General features: G+C 41.5%; 1 protein-coding gene across 2 annotated transcripts; it reads right to left on the bottom strand.

Annotated features, from left to right (window-relative positions):
• Positions 1–9,552: 9,552 nt before the first annotated feature.
• Positions 9,553–15,626, bottom strand: hp (haptoglobin). 2 transcript variants are annotated; one of them, XM_084574605.1, is made up of 5 exons: positions 15,300–15,329; positions 15,132–15,206; positions 14,757–14,845; positions 10,806–11,077; positions 9,553–10,191 (listed from the first exon to the last, which is right to left on the bottom strand). In XM_084574605.1, the coding sequence occupies exons 2-5, from the start codon at positions 15,134–15,136 to the stop codon at positions 9,628–9,630; spliced, it is 930 nt and encodes a 309-aa protein (XP_084430731.1). In that variant the 5' UTR covers positions 15,137–15,206; positions 15,300–15,329; the 3' UTR covers positions 9,553–9,627. The 2 variants fall into 2 exon arrangements, with proteins under 2 accessions (XP_084430731.1, XP_084430730.1); XM_084574604.1 differs by having other exon boundaries at positions 15,132–15,626.
• Positions 15,627–16,320: the final 694 nt, after the last annotated feature.

Here is a 16,320-nt window from a genome sequence, read left to right as displayed (position 1 = left end):
TAAAGACAAGCTGAAACGTTGGCATTGTTTAGACAACACTATAAAACGAGCAATTCAGAGTGAGGCTCCTGCACAGCGGCAGGACTCTTCGAAGCTTCTCATCAAAGAGAGAAACAGCATCGACGCCGTGAAGCTGCATCCGGATTGTTATTGTATGTAGCTGCTGTTGAGAGCATGCTGACCTTTGTGATCTCGCAGGGGAAACGGTGACTGGAGAACACAGTGTGCACCGTGAACTCGTTATTACAGTCTTTCATGGCGTCAGAATGGCCATGAAAGCACAGAAACGACTGCTCAGATCCTGCAGCCAGCACCTTCTACAAAAAAAAAAAAGCATTCATGAAAAGCCGTTTTCACGTGTTTCATACAAGCACTGCTAGAGACCTGTAAACAGACACTGATGGGGAAAAATCATTTGAGTTCCCATTTAATGTTTACATGAATAAAAAAATGCTCACATTCATTTTGAAAGACTTTAAGAAGAAAGATGCTGGCCTCACTACTTAATGACACTTTTACTCTGTGCTTCCAATAAAAAACATATCACGACCGCCAAGTATTAACCGTAATGGCAAAAATATCAAAACATCTGAGTCACAACCCTGACCAGCATTAGCAGCTGTTGCCCCACATAGTAAAAGACTGATAGGGAGACCAGGAGATCTGAGAGGGGAAATGGCGGTCGGTTATGCTTTGGACAGGACATTTAATGCCTGTCACCTCCACCATCCTTCCGCATTGTGTCAGAACCTAAGTGACACCCAACAGCTGCAGAGTTTATCTGCGTTTCTCTGTGGTGTGGAGTGATGAGAAAACGCCTTGTGCTGCAATCCCGAACAATCTCTCAGATATTCGAGACTAAAGTCCCATCTTTTCCTTTCCTGTAGTGTTTTTGTTGTTGTCTCCAGTGGATTCAAATAACCTTGAGTCACTTTATTTCCCTTTACTGTAGCTGTAACAGTCTGTGTCCCTGTGGGGAAAACACTTGAAACTTCATGTTGCCACAGAAACTGCTCTGTTGCATCTACGAACTGCAGATGTCTTGGTTTTTACTGGATAAATAACTTGGCCAATCGTGGCCTTCATGGGTTGGACTAAGAGTGACGTTTGTACCAATTTAAACTGTCAATCACTGCTTAAAGTCCCTTCACATGAAACCACATGTAAAGCAATTACATACAAAAGAATCATGTTTATGAGGTTTAGGGTTATTCAAATGCAAGTCTGCTAATTTGTATTTGCCTGAACAGCATGCATTCTGAACAAAACTCTTTTCTATGAACTTTATTAATTCACGCCACTCTTTGACGCAACTGCTGCATCTGCAATGACAAAAATTGAATCCTGTGATTCAAGGTGTTATGTCTTTGAACCATTATTATCACACGCAAAACAGAAGTATTTGAAATCCTAGCATTACTGGCAGCTTTAACGTTCAAAGAAATTGTGCAGCTGTATCGGAAAACAAATTACTTAAATATCAGTTTAAGTAACCGTGTGTTTGAGCAAATATTCAAACACCTTAACCAGTCCGTCAGCACACATTACAGCTAATAGAACATTTTCACAAACAAAATCCTGCATGCCGTAACTTATTTAATGGGAATGCAGACTTTTCTACACGATAAAAAATATATTATTATAATAAACCAATCAGGCATAACATTATGACCATCTTCCTAATATTGTGCAGGTCTCTTTTGTGCCTCCAAAACAGTTGTGACTCATCAGAGAATGGACATGGGCCTTCTGAGGGTGTCCTGTGGTGTCTGGAAACACAATGTTGTTAGTGGGGGGGCCTTAGAGGGGAGGGGCCCCTGTGGATCATCCCACAGATACTTGATCAGTTTGGGATCTAGTGAATTTGGAGGCCAGGTCAACACCTTGTGCTGTTCTTCATGTTTTTTTTTTAGTTGTTCCTAAAGTGTTTTTGTGGCTGCATCCTGCTGGGGATGGCTGCTGCCATCAAGGAGTGTCATAGCTATGGGGTGGGGGTGCCTGGTCTGGTCTAGGTGGGTGCTACATGTCTAAGTAACATCCACACCAATGAATGCCAGGTCCAGAAGTTTCCCAGCAGAACATTGGATTGTCACAAGATGGTCAATGTTATTCACTTCTCCTGTTGGAGGTCATAATGTTGTGGCTGATCGGTGTAATAAATGGCTTCATCTGAATGCTAAAACTGACCAAGATGAACATGGTGCTCTTATGGGGACACTGGACAAACAGCTGTTTTCTTCAATGATGAAAAGGAAAGAAAAAAGATGGAGGTCTAAACTAGATCAGTGTCCAGATATTTTATTACGCAAACGACTGTTTTGACGCCTGATTCATTTGTTTCCTGATAGCGTCTGTTTAATATTTGAAGGGTTCATGACCAAGCAAAGATAGCGTATCTCATACAAATAAAGCCTCAATAGTGTGTGACTAATGAAAGACGGTGTTCAACCTGTTTTGGCAAGCAAAGGAAAATTGGTCGGGTGATACAGTTCACCATATCTGTTGTATTATTGTCCCGTGTAAAGCTCGGCGTGTGCGTTAAGTACAGTAAATATGATTGTTCAAAGAGGTTCCGTTTCCAAGTCACGCATGAGGACATAAGAGCACATAACCAGGCAGCCGAGCACACAACGTGCCTCAAACAGTGAACAATGTTTTGTATAATTGAATCTACAGATGGTGCATTCACCTCATTACGGTACACAAACAACAGTACAAAAAAAGCCCTCGTCATCTACGATAATGGCAATAATACTCCTCGTCATCATAAACCAACATATATAGAGAGGAGGCCTAATGTGTTTTGCAGAAGCAGGATTAAATCAAACAACGCTGAGCTTTATATAAAAACAACCTGCCACTACCTGTTCCAGCTCAGACAGAATTCCCCCATCCGGGAATTTTCCCCCCATCCTCTATGATGCAACAGATGTGATGTAGAAAAAAATAAAAACTCAATATCTTGTCTCGTTCCACAACGGGGCTTTACGATGAAATAATTTGGATAATGAATATCGTTAAACTGCCAGATCGCAGGTTGCAGAGTGTTTCCGGATGAAACATTCAAACATTCAGACAATTTCATTTGGAGAAAAGCGGCCTGAACTCAGTCTTTACGAAAGAAGCTATGTATAAGACTGTTTCTGAGTTCACGTACAACATGCTAATTCTGGTTTAAACTGCAACGAAGAGCCTGGCAGTGTTGTGACCTCAGAGTCGGGGCTCTGAGGAGTGATGGAGCCAGGGAGAGAACACTCTGAGACTGGTACACAGTAATGGTCTTTGACAGGGATATTAATATTTCAGAGGCCGTGGAGGAGAACCTCCTGCACCCTGACGCAGATCTGCTAAAAACGTACGTCCACAGCTCCCTGCAGCGGCTCACTTTTTATTTTAGCTGAACTGGGCCAAAACATTAAATGACTCTGGACACACTTCACCAAGCGGCCAAGGAGATAGTTCATCTCAGAACCACTTGCTGTTCTCTTCCTGTCCGAGAATAGACGCATTTCAAACAAGTAGGTTGGTGCAAAATCATAAGGTGATTATGTGTGTGGGGGCTGTCAGTCATCCAGGTCATGGTGTATCCAAAAAACACCAAAGAAAGGCAACTGGACATCTTCAGTTTTAAAAGACTGGTGGAGGAGTTGGAGTTTAAATTGGAACATCTGTGAGTGTTATCCAGCAGGAACTCATGACTCATGTCTGTTAGCGACTAGACCTGCTGTTGGAGGAGACTGTTTGACACTCTCCTCTTTAACAGCCCATTATCAGAGGCTCCAGTCTCAAGGTGCGAATGGATGCGAAACTTCCGGGGGTCAGATGTTCAGACTGTGTTGTAGATTGATGGCAGATTATATCTCGGTCCACATATCCAAAAAAAATTTAAAATGAAAAAAATGAAAAGAAAGGCAACTGGACTTTCTTGAAGATGTTTCATCAGAGTCTTCACTTCTGAGGGACTGGTGGAAAGTTGAGGTTTAAAGAGGAACATCTGTGGGTGTAGCCCATCAGAAACTTGCTTGACTTGCTTCCGTTAACAAGCAGAAACTGGCACGACTTGTGTCCATTAGGCTGGCGGGAATAATCTGGTGTTGCCTGCATCTCTGGGTTGAAACGTAGGTGGTTCCTGTAGCCCTGTAAGATTTCCTCAAGGTCCTCTCATACTCCATCACCACCATCTGTCTTCTCTGGCTAAAATGTGGACGTTGTTGTCCTCAAAGGGCTATCTTTCTCCTTTTAGGAGTGGTGATTTGCATCTTAAGTTTTGCTTATATTTTATTTTATGTAGGTCTTATTCATCCTTCTTTTATATACATTGTAATTCTGTTTTTGTATTGCTATACCATGGTTTATTGGAGTAGCTGTGGCAAACCAAATTTCCCTCCAGCGATTAAAGAGGAACTACTGTTTTTTACCTGGACCTTATTTCTGGAATAAATAAATAAATACGATCGTTTACTCACCCATATAACTTTGGTTTCATTTGGAGTCGTTGTCAGATATTTACATCTGTGTATATCCATATGGTGGGAGTGACTGGGGCACCGAAACGCAGCCTAACACCAAAGTTATATGGGTGAGTAAACGATCATATTTTATGCCAGAAAAAGGTCCAGGTTGTAAAAAACAGTAGTTCCCCTTTAATAAAGTATTTTTGATTCTGATTCTGATTCTGTAGGCGGACCGCTACATCGTTTTCTGATGAGCTGTGTTGGTTGTGTTTGCGGATACGTTGTTTTTGTTTCCCCGATGTACAAGTCTGTACGTTCCTCACTGCACTGAATTGCATAATCTGCATTGCTCTGTTTGTTTTTGGGGTGAACAAGTTTCCGCCTCAGTGCGTTTTACCAGGTTTGAAATGAACAAGAATACGGCGTTTCCTGAAACTCGGGAGAACTTCAGTTGCCTTTCTTTAGCATTTTTTTGGGCATAAGACGATTAAAAATGAACATTACCATCCATTAATTTGGTGTTTTGATCATGTGCTCAACTGGCTTGAGATGTGGGGAATGTGAACCTTGCATAAAAGTCTCCGCATTCAACTTTTTTGTCACATGTCTGTAGCCTCCGACCTCTTAAAGCGTTTTAAGAATCTCTCTGTAGTAATGACAGACAGATGTGCCGCTCACATTTTAGTCCTTGGCAGCACAAAACTGTTATTAAACCCCAACAACCACTTGTCGCACCGAAACGTGACTGCATTCCACTTCACTCCTGCCTAGACAACTCAGTGTTTAGTGTTCAGACAATATTGATTCAAACACAGTGGTTAATATTTAGCCAATATGTAAATATATGATAATGTGTTCCTCTAGCGCCAGTGTTACAATGCATTAGGCTAAGTTGCTTTCAGCACGAACCCCGTCTTCTCTGCATTTACATACATCAATTCTGAACAAACTCTTATTAACATGCCAATTATTGTACCGTTTTTGTCAATACTGAATACGTCAGCGAGTCCTTCACTGTGTCTGTTGGAGGAAAGGCTAATGAGTTCAACAACAGCAGATGGGGGTCAGGGGTTAGGTAACATGGGGTCTGGATCTGAGAAAAGTATTGACTGGTGAAAGTTTTTTGACTATTGTGTAACCTCTTGTTTATTATACTCGACACCATAATTAGATAAGGTTTAAAGATACAATCAAGTCATAGGAAACTGGACACAGCCATCTGGTGTCTAATTGATATAAAAGAGTAGTACGCAGAGCCAATCAGACAGATATGGAATTGTTATTCTTTTTTAAAAAGGGACATGAGATCGTGAGCAAAGATAATTGTGGCAAGTGATGGATGAAAATGTACTCTATTGACAGGATTAGTTTCCATGTCTAGACACAATTATTGTCAGCAGAAAGAAGATGTTGATGAACTATTAAAAACAGATGCATGACACCATGAAATCAGTCTGAACTCTCATAGCACCCTGAATCAGACTTGAGTTTGCATCTTTCAAAGGGGAACTACTGCTTTTTACAACCTGGACCTTATTTCTGGCATAAAATACGATCGTTTACTCACCCATATAACTTTTGTGTAGTTTGCAGTCAGTCGGGAGATATTTAGATCTGCGTATATCCATATAGTGGGATAGTGGGGCACTGAAACACAGCCTCTAAATAACGCATTATCTGCCGCGAAACTCGTTCATCTCATCTTCTGCAACCACTTGTTCCTGTGAAGGGTCGCGGGGTCTACTAGAGCCTATCCCAGCTGTCATCGGGTGAGAGGCGGGGGTACACCCTGGACAGGTCGCCAGTCCATCGCAGGGCTAATACAGAGAGACAGACAACCATTCACACTCACATGCACACCTACGGCCAATTTAGAATCACCAGTTAACCTAATGTCCTAATGTCTTTGGATGGTGGGAGGAAGCTGGAGTACCTGGAGAGAACCCACGCAGACACAGGGAGAACATGCAAACTACACACAGAAAGGAACCAGTCGGTCCATGGATCATTTAGAGGCTGCGTTTCGGTGCCCCAGTCACTCCTACTATATGGATATACACAGATCTAAATATCTCCCAGTGGACTACAAATTACACAAAAGTTATATGGGTGTGTAAACGATCGTATTTTATGCCACAGATAAGGTCCAGGTTGTAAAAAAAACAGTAGTTCCAATTTAAGAATAAACTCTGCCTGCATCAAACTGTGACTTCTCCAGTGATTCTTTTTGACTCACTGCTCCAGACACCAGTGGACTTCAAGAACCTAGATTAGATTAGGTGTTGAAGAAAAGAGGTATAGGCTACAACTGACTCTACCTCATCTTTTTCTTCTACAGGTCCAGTCAACGAAACAAGAGTGGCACCGTTAGAGGTACTTTAACCTCAACTCAAACACAGTTACAGTTCTATTCAAAAGTGAGCCACATCTCTCTAGAATAAAAGTTTTTGGAAGAGTTAAAAGCCAGAAAGTGTACACAGTGACATCTCATGTAATCGAGGCAGCCACCAGTGCACAGTTGGGCTAATTATCTATAAATGGGGATGATGTAGACGTGTGGCTACTCTTCCTCGTAGTGGGTGTGGAGCTTAGATGACTGCAAAAAAAAAAAAATCATGAATGTGCAGAATGCTAAATTAGAAAGGAAGCCCAGTTAGGCGTAAAGGAATCATTCAAATTCACTGTGCATGGTTGCACGCAGTGCGTGGCAGTCCAAAAATGATTCCAAAAAGACAAAACTGTGTGTCTGAACTCCACGATAAGGAGGGAAAATGACTTGTGGACCGCAGGACTGAGAGTTAACTCACTGGGGAAGAACGTGCAACATTAAGTATGACGTAAAAAGATCATCTATAGCAGCATGTGAACATTATGCATGCAGCGAAGCACAGTGGGGGCAGCATTGTGACATATGGCTGCAGGCTTTCGATAGATTCCCATTATAAAGGTGAAAATGAATCCCAGTTTATCAGAGTGGCTGCCAGATGAAGCTCACTAGGATCTGAGTGATGCAGCGGGATATCGAAGAAAATCTACTAAAGAACGAATTAAATCTAAGAAAATCCAACTTTTGCAACCGAGACCTGATCAAGATACAGAGTAAAGGGCTGCTCACAACTGTCATCCAAGACATTTTTTTCTTGGTTGCGAAGGTCTTTCCAGCAGCAAGAAGTGTTTTCTTCTCCCATTATATTGTATATGCTATATCAGTGTACATTTATTACACGTAAGATCTGTGTGAAAGGTTTGCAATGGAAAAAATGCATGAGACTATTATTTTATGCCCTTGAAATTAAAATTTTGCCGCAGGTTTAGAAGTTGAGGCCGCCATTTAGGCCGGGGATTTCCTTTGTGGAAGCTGTCTGCCGTAATTAACAGATTCAACAACATATTGGAGATGACAGTCATAAACAATATCAGCCTCTTCATGCCAGTCCTATTAACCTAAGCTTGTTTGGACCCAAAGGAAAGAAATCATTCAGCTCTGCCTTGCACTTTGATTTTTTTCCTTCCCTCTCCTCTTCCACTATCACATTGTATTGACTGGGCATTTGTTGTCGAGACAGTCCGTGACTTGTGGTAGAGTGGACACACCTGCCAGATAAAAAACAAATATATATATATATATCTTTTGAAGTATGGCTGCTATTGGAGGAAAGAAAAAAAAAACATCTGTAGGCAACAACTCCACTCATTCTGAGTTGTGTGTGACTCACTTTTGATCCATTGTTGACTTTGGAGCCGAGGACTGCACATGACGAAACGTGTCAACCTTTGAAGCTCTTAAGGTCTCTTTTCAAAGTGTAACGACGATGTGGGTTTAATATAAAAATATCCTGGAAAAGGATTGTTTGACACCTCTGTTGGCATGTTCACATTTCACTGTCGTTCAAATCTGTAGCAAAAAAAAAAAAAGTTTTCTAATCTGAGAACAAAAGGGTTGAGATGACTTGGCAGATGACTCGGTTAGAATAAGGCAAAAAGTTTGGTTCGGATTAAAACACTTGGTCAAAAGAGATGGACGACGGTTTAAATACTTACCACATCAAACACCCATCCCTTACTCCTCTTTGCTCAAGACAAAGGTCTTAAATCTCATCAGATAATGGACATGGGCCTTCTGAGGGTGTCCTATGGTGTCTGGTAACTGAATGTTGTTACTGGGTACCTTTGAGGGGAGGGGCCTCTGTGGATCATCCCACAGATACTTGATCAGTTAGGGGATCTAGAGAATTTAGAGGCCAGGTCAACACCTTGTGCTGTTCTTCATGTTTTTGTGTGTGTGTCTGTGTCAGGCTGCATCCTGCCGGGGATGGCTGCTGCCATCAAGGAGTGTCATTGCTAAGGGGTGGGGTGCCTGGTCTGGTCTAGGTGGGTGCTACATGTCTAAGTAACATCCACACCAATGAATGCCAGGTCCAAAGGTTTCCCAGCAGAACACTGAATTGTCACAAGATGGTCAATGTTATTTACTTCTCCTGTCAGTGGTCATAATGTTATGCCTGATGGGTGCATTTGTAAAATATATTTGATGTTCCCCAGAGGACGACTTCCTCTAGTCCCTGCAAAAATTTATCACTTAAATATTGGCACACTGTAAAACTAAACCAATACAGTGAAAAGGGGAAACAGTAAGTCTGTATCGTGATCTTTGGGGTTTGATAATAAAGATATGTTAGCTGTTCTCAACATGATCCACTGGGACCACAACCTCTAGTGTTTTATTCATAGCGTGACTCCTACCAGAGCCTGTGGCTCCATATTACTTGGCAGCAGCTGAACGGCGACTAGGTCTCCATACGTAATCAACCAGAAGCTCAGTTATATCTTGTTGAAACAATGTGACCTTTACTATAACCTGGGACACGACCTATAGTGATAATATTTGGCAGGTATTACATAATGGAGCTCAGCACTGCTGCCTACATCATGTCATGATGTTGTGGCTGATTGGTGTTTAATCACTATACCACAAGATGTCACAAGATGGTCAATGTTATTTATATACGTGTAATTGCTTATTCGAATTAATAAAACCTTTTCACACGTTGGAGTCATTTCATTAAAGCGTCAGGACACAGCAGTAGGTACATTACAACCATTTAATAAAACTCACTGACTCAGCACATCACAATTATTTCTCCACCGTATCAAAAGACCAGAATCTGCAGCTCTACGGCCGCCTTGAGTACATCTTAGACATTGCCTCCGAGCGGAGAGCGGCCGAGTTCTCAGTGTCCCCCCTGATGACGCTGCGGATCCAGGGTAAATATGAGGAAATCTTCATATAGACTGCGTGCCTGTACCTGCTGCAGGATTTGTCATAAGACAGGATCCCTGCAGCGTAGACGCCCCCGGTTTCCGCATCCGTGACAGCCAGAGTGCCTCCAGCATCACCGAAACAAACGTTCTCCTCGTACTCCGTGGGTCCGGTGCAGAACATGTTGTCATCTACATCTGGAGTGAGCGAAATCCGTTCATATTCTGCCTTGCAGTCAGCGTTATTGGCCAGGGGGAGGACGAGGTGTTTGAGCAACTCAGAAGGCGAGAGGAGGGATCCCCAGCCCCAGCCGGCGATAGCCCCCGAGCCACCCACGGTGTCGGCCAGGTCTTGGCCTCTCTCTGGGAGCGGGATTGGCGTCACTTTATCGCTCATAACAACAGGTTCCTTCAGCCGGATCAGAGCCAGGTCGTTGTCCCAGTCAGATCGGTTCTGGAAGCTCGGGTGAAGAACAACCTGCGGGAGGGGAACGGTGGAGGTTTGCCGCTCAATTTTCACTAAACATGTAAAAAGATATCCTCCTTAGTATTACGTTCAAAAGCTTTGTGTCACACGTGTCTCAAAGCTTCATGATTTTTCCGTGTTCGGATTAAGTTCCCGCTTTTGAAGTGACTGCTGACAACCCCTCGTCACAGGGTGCATGTCTGTGAGTTATGAAGTTCAAACGAAAACTAATTTCCCCTCTCGTAATAGGTTTTCGAGGCCTGAAGACATTTAAGTATTTCAAAAGACATTAGGGAGCATGAGAGAAAAAGAAGAAGAAAAGTCTGGAAAAACGTTTCTCTCTCTCTTATAAGTCCTAAATAATTGTGTTTTGACGCCTTACGGGTGTCATCCATCTCACTCACCCAGAAGCTCTGAATCAAGACTGACTTTTTTCATCTCTCTTTAACATCTTGAAATTGCGTGTTTTCTTGGGGTGGTGTTGCAGATATGTACAAAAAAATTGAAATTGAAAAAAGAAGTGAGAAAAACCAATTAAAAAAGATATCTATTCCTTCTTGATTTACAAAAAATTGTGCAGGCTTAAAAATCTTTGGAATGAAAATAGAAAAATGTTTCTTGCTCACCTTCTCCACAGCAACCTCTTTGGATGCGTTGGCTTCGGCCTTCCGTGTGATTCCCAGGTACACTTTAGGGATGACGGGATCCTTTCCCTGAATGTCCTCTCGGCTCTTCCTGACGAAGACGTTTCTTCCGGCCGTCAGCACCCACTGGTCAGAGATGAGAGCTCCGCCTGCGAAGCCTCCATCCAGTATGCTGTCGGCGATGTAGACCATGGCCTGCCAGGGAACGTGAGGAGCCAGTTTCCCCCCAACCATCCGCCTGGACCGGAGCGATGCTGGAAAATGAAAATATTATTTTATTTAATTGTGTTTGTAATGTGTTTTTGGTAATAAAATGTGCATTGTTTTTTAATGTAATATGTTTTTCATGACTTTGAGTGTAATTTAAGGGCAAAATAGCACAGGCATAAGATTATGACCACCTTCCGAACATTGTCTAACAGGGGCCTCTGTGGATCATCCCACAGATACTTGATCAGTTTGGGATATAGTGAATTTGGAGGCCAGGTCAACACCTTGTGCTGTTCTTCAGTCCTTCTTTTTAGTTGTTCCTTTTTTTTTGTGGCTGCATCCTGCTGGGGATGGCTGCTGCCATCAAGGAGTGTCATTGCTATGGGGTGGGGGTGTCTGGTCTGGTCTAGGTGGGTACTACATGTCTCAGTAACATCCACACCAGTGAATGCCAGGTCCAAAAGTTTCCCAGCAGAACACTGAATTGTCACAAGATGTTATTTACTTCTCCTGTCAGAGGTTGTAATGTTGTGGCTGATCGGTGTATGATATAAAGTTGTGTGTCGTCTGCATAACGGCGAAACTTGATGTTACGCTTACAAGTTATCTGACACAACAGAAGCAAAACACGTCCAAGAACAGACTCCTGGGGAACTCCGCATGAAAGAGGAAAGGCTCAGGATGATTGTAGGTTTGTTCTGATCTCCAAGAAGAGGACACACATGCATTTTGAAGAAGCGTACCAACAAACGTTTTTTAATACTCTTTGTGACTGTTGGAACTAGTGTGGCGAACTCTACTCTATGTGACTCACTCATCTTGTTTTCCTTTTCTGATCCTCTTGAAAGCTCTTGAATAAATAAAGTTTAATTCTCTTCCAAGACGTACGCTTCGAGTGCAGATGTTGAGAACGCTCCCTCATTTCTCCTCTGGTACGACAGATTTAATAAAACATGACCTCCTCGACGCCACGTTGTCACGGAGGTTATATTTTGTCACGTGCTGTGGCACGTGTGCAGCGCGGCCGTGAAAACATGTTGTCATCGCTTCCGGAGATGTGCTGTCGAATAGAGCACTGCAGTTTTTGAATGTGACACTTTCATGCTTTTAAATTGTCCTCTTGAAACAGCGGCCTCTCATTTATTCATCATGAGGCAAAGAAATGAACCCCCACCCCCCCACCACCACCGCCCCCGTCTGTCTGTGTGCTTTTGATCCACTTGTCTTTCTCACGACTGGAACAATCATAGAAAACTGCCTCAAGCTGTCCTATCTTCAAAGTAACAGCAACGTCTGAAGTGTACGGATCTGGATTGTTCTGCGGTGTGAAAAAATTATCATTCGTGATCATTAATCAGGGCGGCACAGTGGTTAGCAGTGATGCCTCACAGCAGGAGGGTTCTGGATTTGGATCCATTGCCCAACTGGTTCCTCTCTGTGTGGAGTTTGCATGTTCTCCCTGCGTCTGTGTGGGTTCTCTCCAGGTACACCAGCTTCGTCCCACCGTCCAAAGACATGCTCCTTAGGTTCATTGGTGATTCTAAATTGGCCGTAGGTGTGAGTGTGAATGGAATTAATGATCATTAATCATGTTGTGTAAATTCTGGAAGGGTTTATTTGCTGAGAAAGATCTCCAGTGTCTTGCTCAGTCAATGTATTTAACTCAGAACAATTGTCTAACTAGTTTAATGACTTACAGAGACAGAATGAATAGAAAATGGATCAGCAGTTATGTTATTTCATGTTCATATTTCCAGCGCTCCTTCTCTCATCAGCAAATTAATTTTCAACATGCCTCTAGTGGGTTTAGTCTCAGCTTTGTCGGATTGTTTGCTTTATCGTCTTTTTTTCATTGGCTGGGATACAGACAATTCACCCATTCATACGCCGCAGCTTCAGAAGCCAAACGAGCGGCAATAGACCGGCCCCTTGGCTCCCGCAGGAAAGCCCGTGTCGTTTCATGCAGGTGTTATCTATCTGAGCAGCAGCAGCTGTCGAGGAGGGTATTCGTGTAAACGATAAGGGACGCCTGTGGGCGCCAGGAGTCAAAGGCAGCTGTTTGCATCTTCGGGATGCGTGTTTGTGTACAAACGCGGGGTTATATCTTGGCTGTAAATGTGCTGGAAGCTTAATTCTATTAGATGTGTGGGATGTTTGTTTTTTTTTGTAAATGTCACAATGACCTGTTTAATCTCAGAGTGCTAAATCAATAAAACCTTGACACGGAGAATGATGGATGCAGCCTGGATTATGTCAACAGCTCTTGGACGGGTTTCCATCAAATCTGGTGCCAGTTGGATGATTAAAGAGCAGTAAAGGAGTAATTATGGTCCATCACGTTGGATTTCAAGTTTTTCCATTACTCTGGTTTGTAGCAGTGGACCATCTCGACTTCTGATGTCAAGGAGGCAAACTCAAGAGTCTTCTTTTTGACCCTTCTGCTTAAAAATAGTTGTGTCGTTTCCATTAAGGGACAAAAATGTCCTTCTCAAAAAAGCAATAAAAATAGTATATGTTAATATTTTTCAGTCCTGATCACAAATGCCAAATATTTGATTCTTTTTTTTAATTTTAGTCCTTCATATGCCAGTGTTTGTAATGGCATTGCATTTTTTTCTTCATCTTCTGCATTTTTCTGCAAAAAAACAAAACACAAAACTTGCAATATCTTCAATATTCTGAATGCAAAGTGGATTTTTCTTTGGGAGGATTATAACAGTCTTGGATATGTCAATGATAAGCAACAACATTGATTTTGATGGATTTTGGTGTTTTTTTAGTACCAGATTAAAAAAACTGTTGTTTCCATTAAGGGACCAAATAGTCCTCTACATAAACGCCATAAAAATAGTATATGTTAATATTTGTTTTTTATCACATAAATGTTTAAATCATCTTCAGTCCTGATCAAAAATACCAAATATTTGATAATTCGAGTTTTAACCCTTCATATGCCAGTGTTTGTGACGGCACCGCCATAATTTCTTAAAAACAAATTTGTAATATCTTCAATAATCTGAATGCAAAGTGGAATTTTCTTGGGGGATTATTACAGTCTTGGATATATCAGTGATTAGCGGCAACATTTTTTTAGCTACATTTTTTTTACATAAATCTTTTAATCAACTTCAGTCCTGATCATAAATTTCAAAAATAATTTCTCAATTTGAGATGGCATCGCAATTATTTTATTTGTAAAACACACAAAAATTGTAATATCTTCTATATTCTAAATGCAAAGTGGATTTTGTTAGTTACCAAAATATTGTATTAATTTCAGATTTTTACACCTGCATTGCAATTTATTCTTTAAAAAATCAATTTTTTTCTTTTAAATCTTATATTTTTCTCATAGCTGAATGCTCTTGTAGCCTTGTAGCTGCTTTTAATAATTTTAATGTTGTGTGTTTATTCCTTTACCCCTGGTTTTACTGGAAAAATACATTTCATTGGTTCTATATAAATAAAGTTATAATAAAATACCCCAAAAAACCTGATGACATTCTCATCCTCTTCAACTGTACTTTGTAATTTGAGGTAATTAGTGTTAAACAGAATCAACTGCTAGCATGCTTCCAAAATGATTTCTCTCTTTCAGTTCAAATATTGTCCACTGCCAAAAATATTGGCATTTCATGTTATTATAAATATGGAAAAGTGAATTTGAATTAAGACGCCCTATTTGTGCGTGTACCATCTGCACGTTATTTTCGTGTGCTATACCTGATAGAGAGCCTTTCATCCTTTCTTCAGTGAGAGCCACATCTGCCAGACAGGACCATGCAGCCAGGAGGACCACGGCCAGAGAAAACCTTCAGACAGCAGCAGAGAAGAACAGATGTTAAACGCTGATGTTCCTCTGGTTCGATGGAGGCAACAAAACCTGACCCACATAACTGTGATGAATGAGGCATTGTACAAATCAGCCATTCGAGTATTGAGTTTGACATTTGATTTACGACACCTTAGATAAATAGCTGGGCAATTAGTGTGAAATTCAACCGAGGCGGACAACTTAATAAGTTGAGACACTGGAGCAGAGCTTTCACAGTAAAATGCCTGTTAAAGAGAGTGAAGCGTGCAAAAAAAAGAACTTACCCCATTTTGTTGTTTGTATTCGTCTGCTGTAGGGGACGGTTTTAGTCTCTCCTCTTGAGTGTGTAGTATTTATATCTGCAGAGAGATAGACCGTCTGATTTGGAAATTTCTGCTCGGGACAAAATTTCAGGTTCCTGGAATCTTAAATAAACGGTTGCGAAATCGTACGTTTTGTCCGTCGGGAGTCACTCCACTGTCTGGATTCAGGGAAAAACAAACAAAACGCTTATATGTTTCACATCTGTGGCACCTACAACACAATACAACAACACATAAGTTATATTTGAGATAATGAGAAGTCTTGAAATAATCCCAAAAGTACCACAGAACCACAAAAGTGCACATTACGCTGCTTACCAGTCAAATGTTTACAATCAGTCTAACTCATACTTAGTCTGCTCTTTAGTCGGCGCTGCTGTCTGTTCTGTGTAATGTCTTTTTATAGGTGCATTGTCTCTCAAATGTTTTGCACTGTCTGTATTGTATTGTTTGTCTTTGCACCGTCTCTCATTCTTGCACTGTTATCTGCATCATTTGCACTGTTTGTACCATTTGCACTGTCCTAAATCGTCTACATAAGCTCTTACACGCGCACTTATGCTCAGTCCCTTGTATTGTACTCAGGCCTATGTCTTCATGTAGAGATCGTCCTCTCATCTCACCATGTACTGCATTTATTGTGTATTTTGGGTGTATTAACCTTGTTCACTGCATCAGAGCTGGAGGCTTTGCAGAGTGAATTGATTTCACAAGCGCTGGTTTTGTAATTTTGCAGAGAGAGCCAGCCACACAGTCAGTTTGCACACTTTGCATCATAGTTCAGCCAGAACAAACAACGCTCTGACTAATTTTTAACATGAGAAAGTCATAGTTTGCAACACACTGCTGGTTAATTACACACAAAAAAATAAATATGAGGAAAATGTTGCCTCATTAGATTTACCTGCCTGGAACAAAAACATCCAACGTTTCATCAAATTCCCGGCAGCAAGCAGTTAACTGTGACCGCAGGCAGAAGTCTGATGTGTGCAGAGGAAAGTCCGGTGTTGCTGCTTTGGATATTTACTTAGCAAAAGATCACAGACAGCAGGATACAGAGGTTTGGGATTCTGACAAGAAATTAAATTTCAGAATTTGAGCCTTGATCATTTTAGAATCTGGAGTTAAAATGACCTGCCTTGCAAAATTA

This window comes from Chelon labrosus (assembly GCF_963514085.1).
Source record: "Chelon labrosus genome assembly, chromosome: 3".
NCBI classification, from domain to species: Eukaryota; Metazoa; Chordata; class Actinopteri; order Mugiliformes; family Mugilidae; genus Chelon; species Chelon labrosus.
This window is presented reverse-complemented; position numbering and strand designations above follow the sequence as displayed.

Excerpts from the sequence above, each read along its gene's own strand:
- hp (XM_084574604.1), bottom strand. Across the intron at positions 11,078-14,756 it reads GATGAAAGGCTCTCTATCAG|CATCGCTCCGGTCCAGGCGG; the intron begins GTATAGCACACG and ends TTCATTTTCCAG. Across the intron at positions 10,192-10,805 it reads AAGAGGTTGCTGTGGAGAAG|GTTGTTCTTCACCCGAGCTT; the intron begins GTGAGCAAGAAA and ends CCCCTCCCGCAG.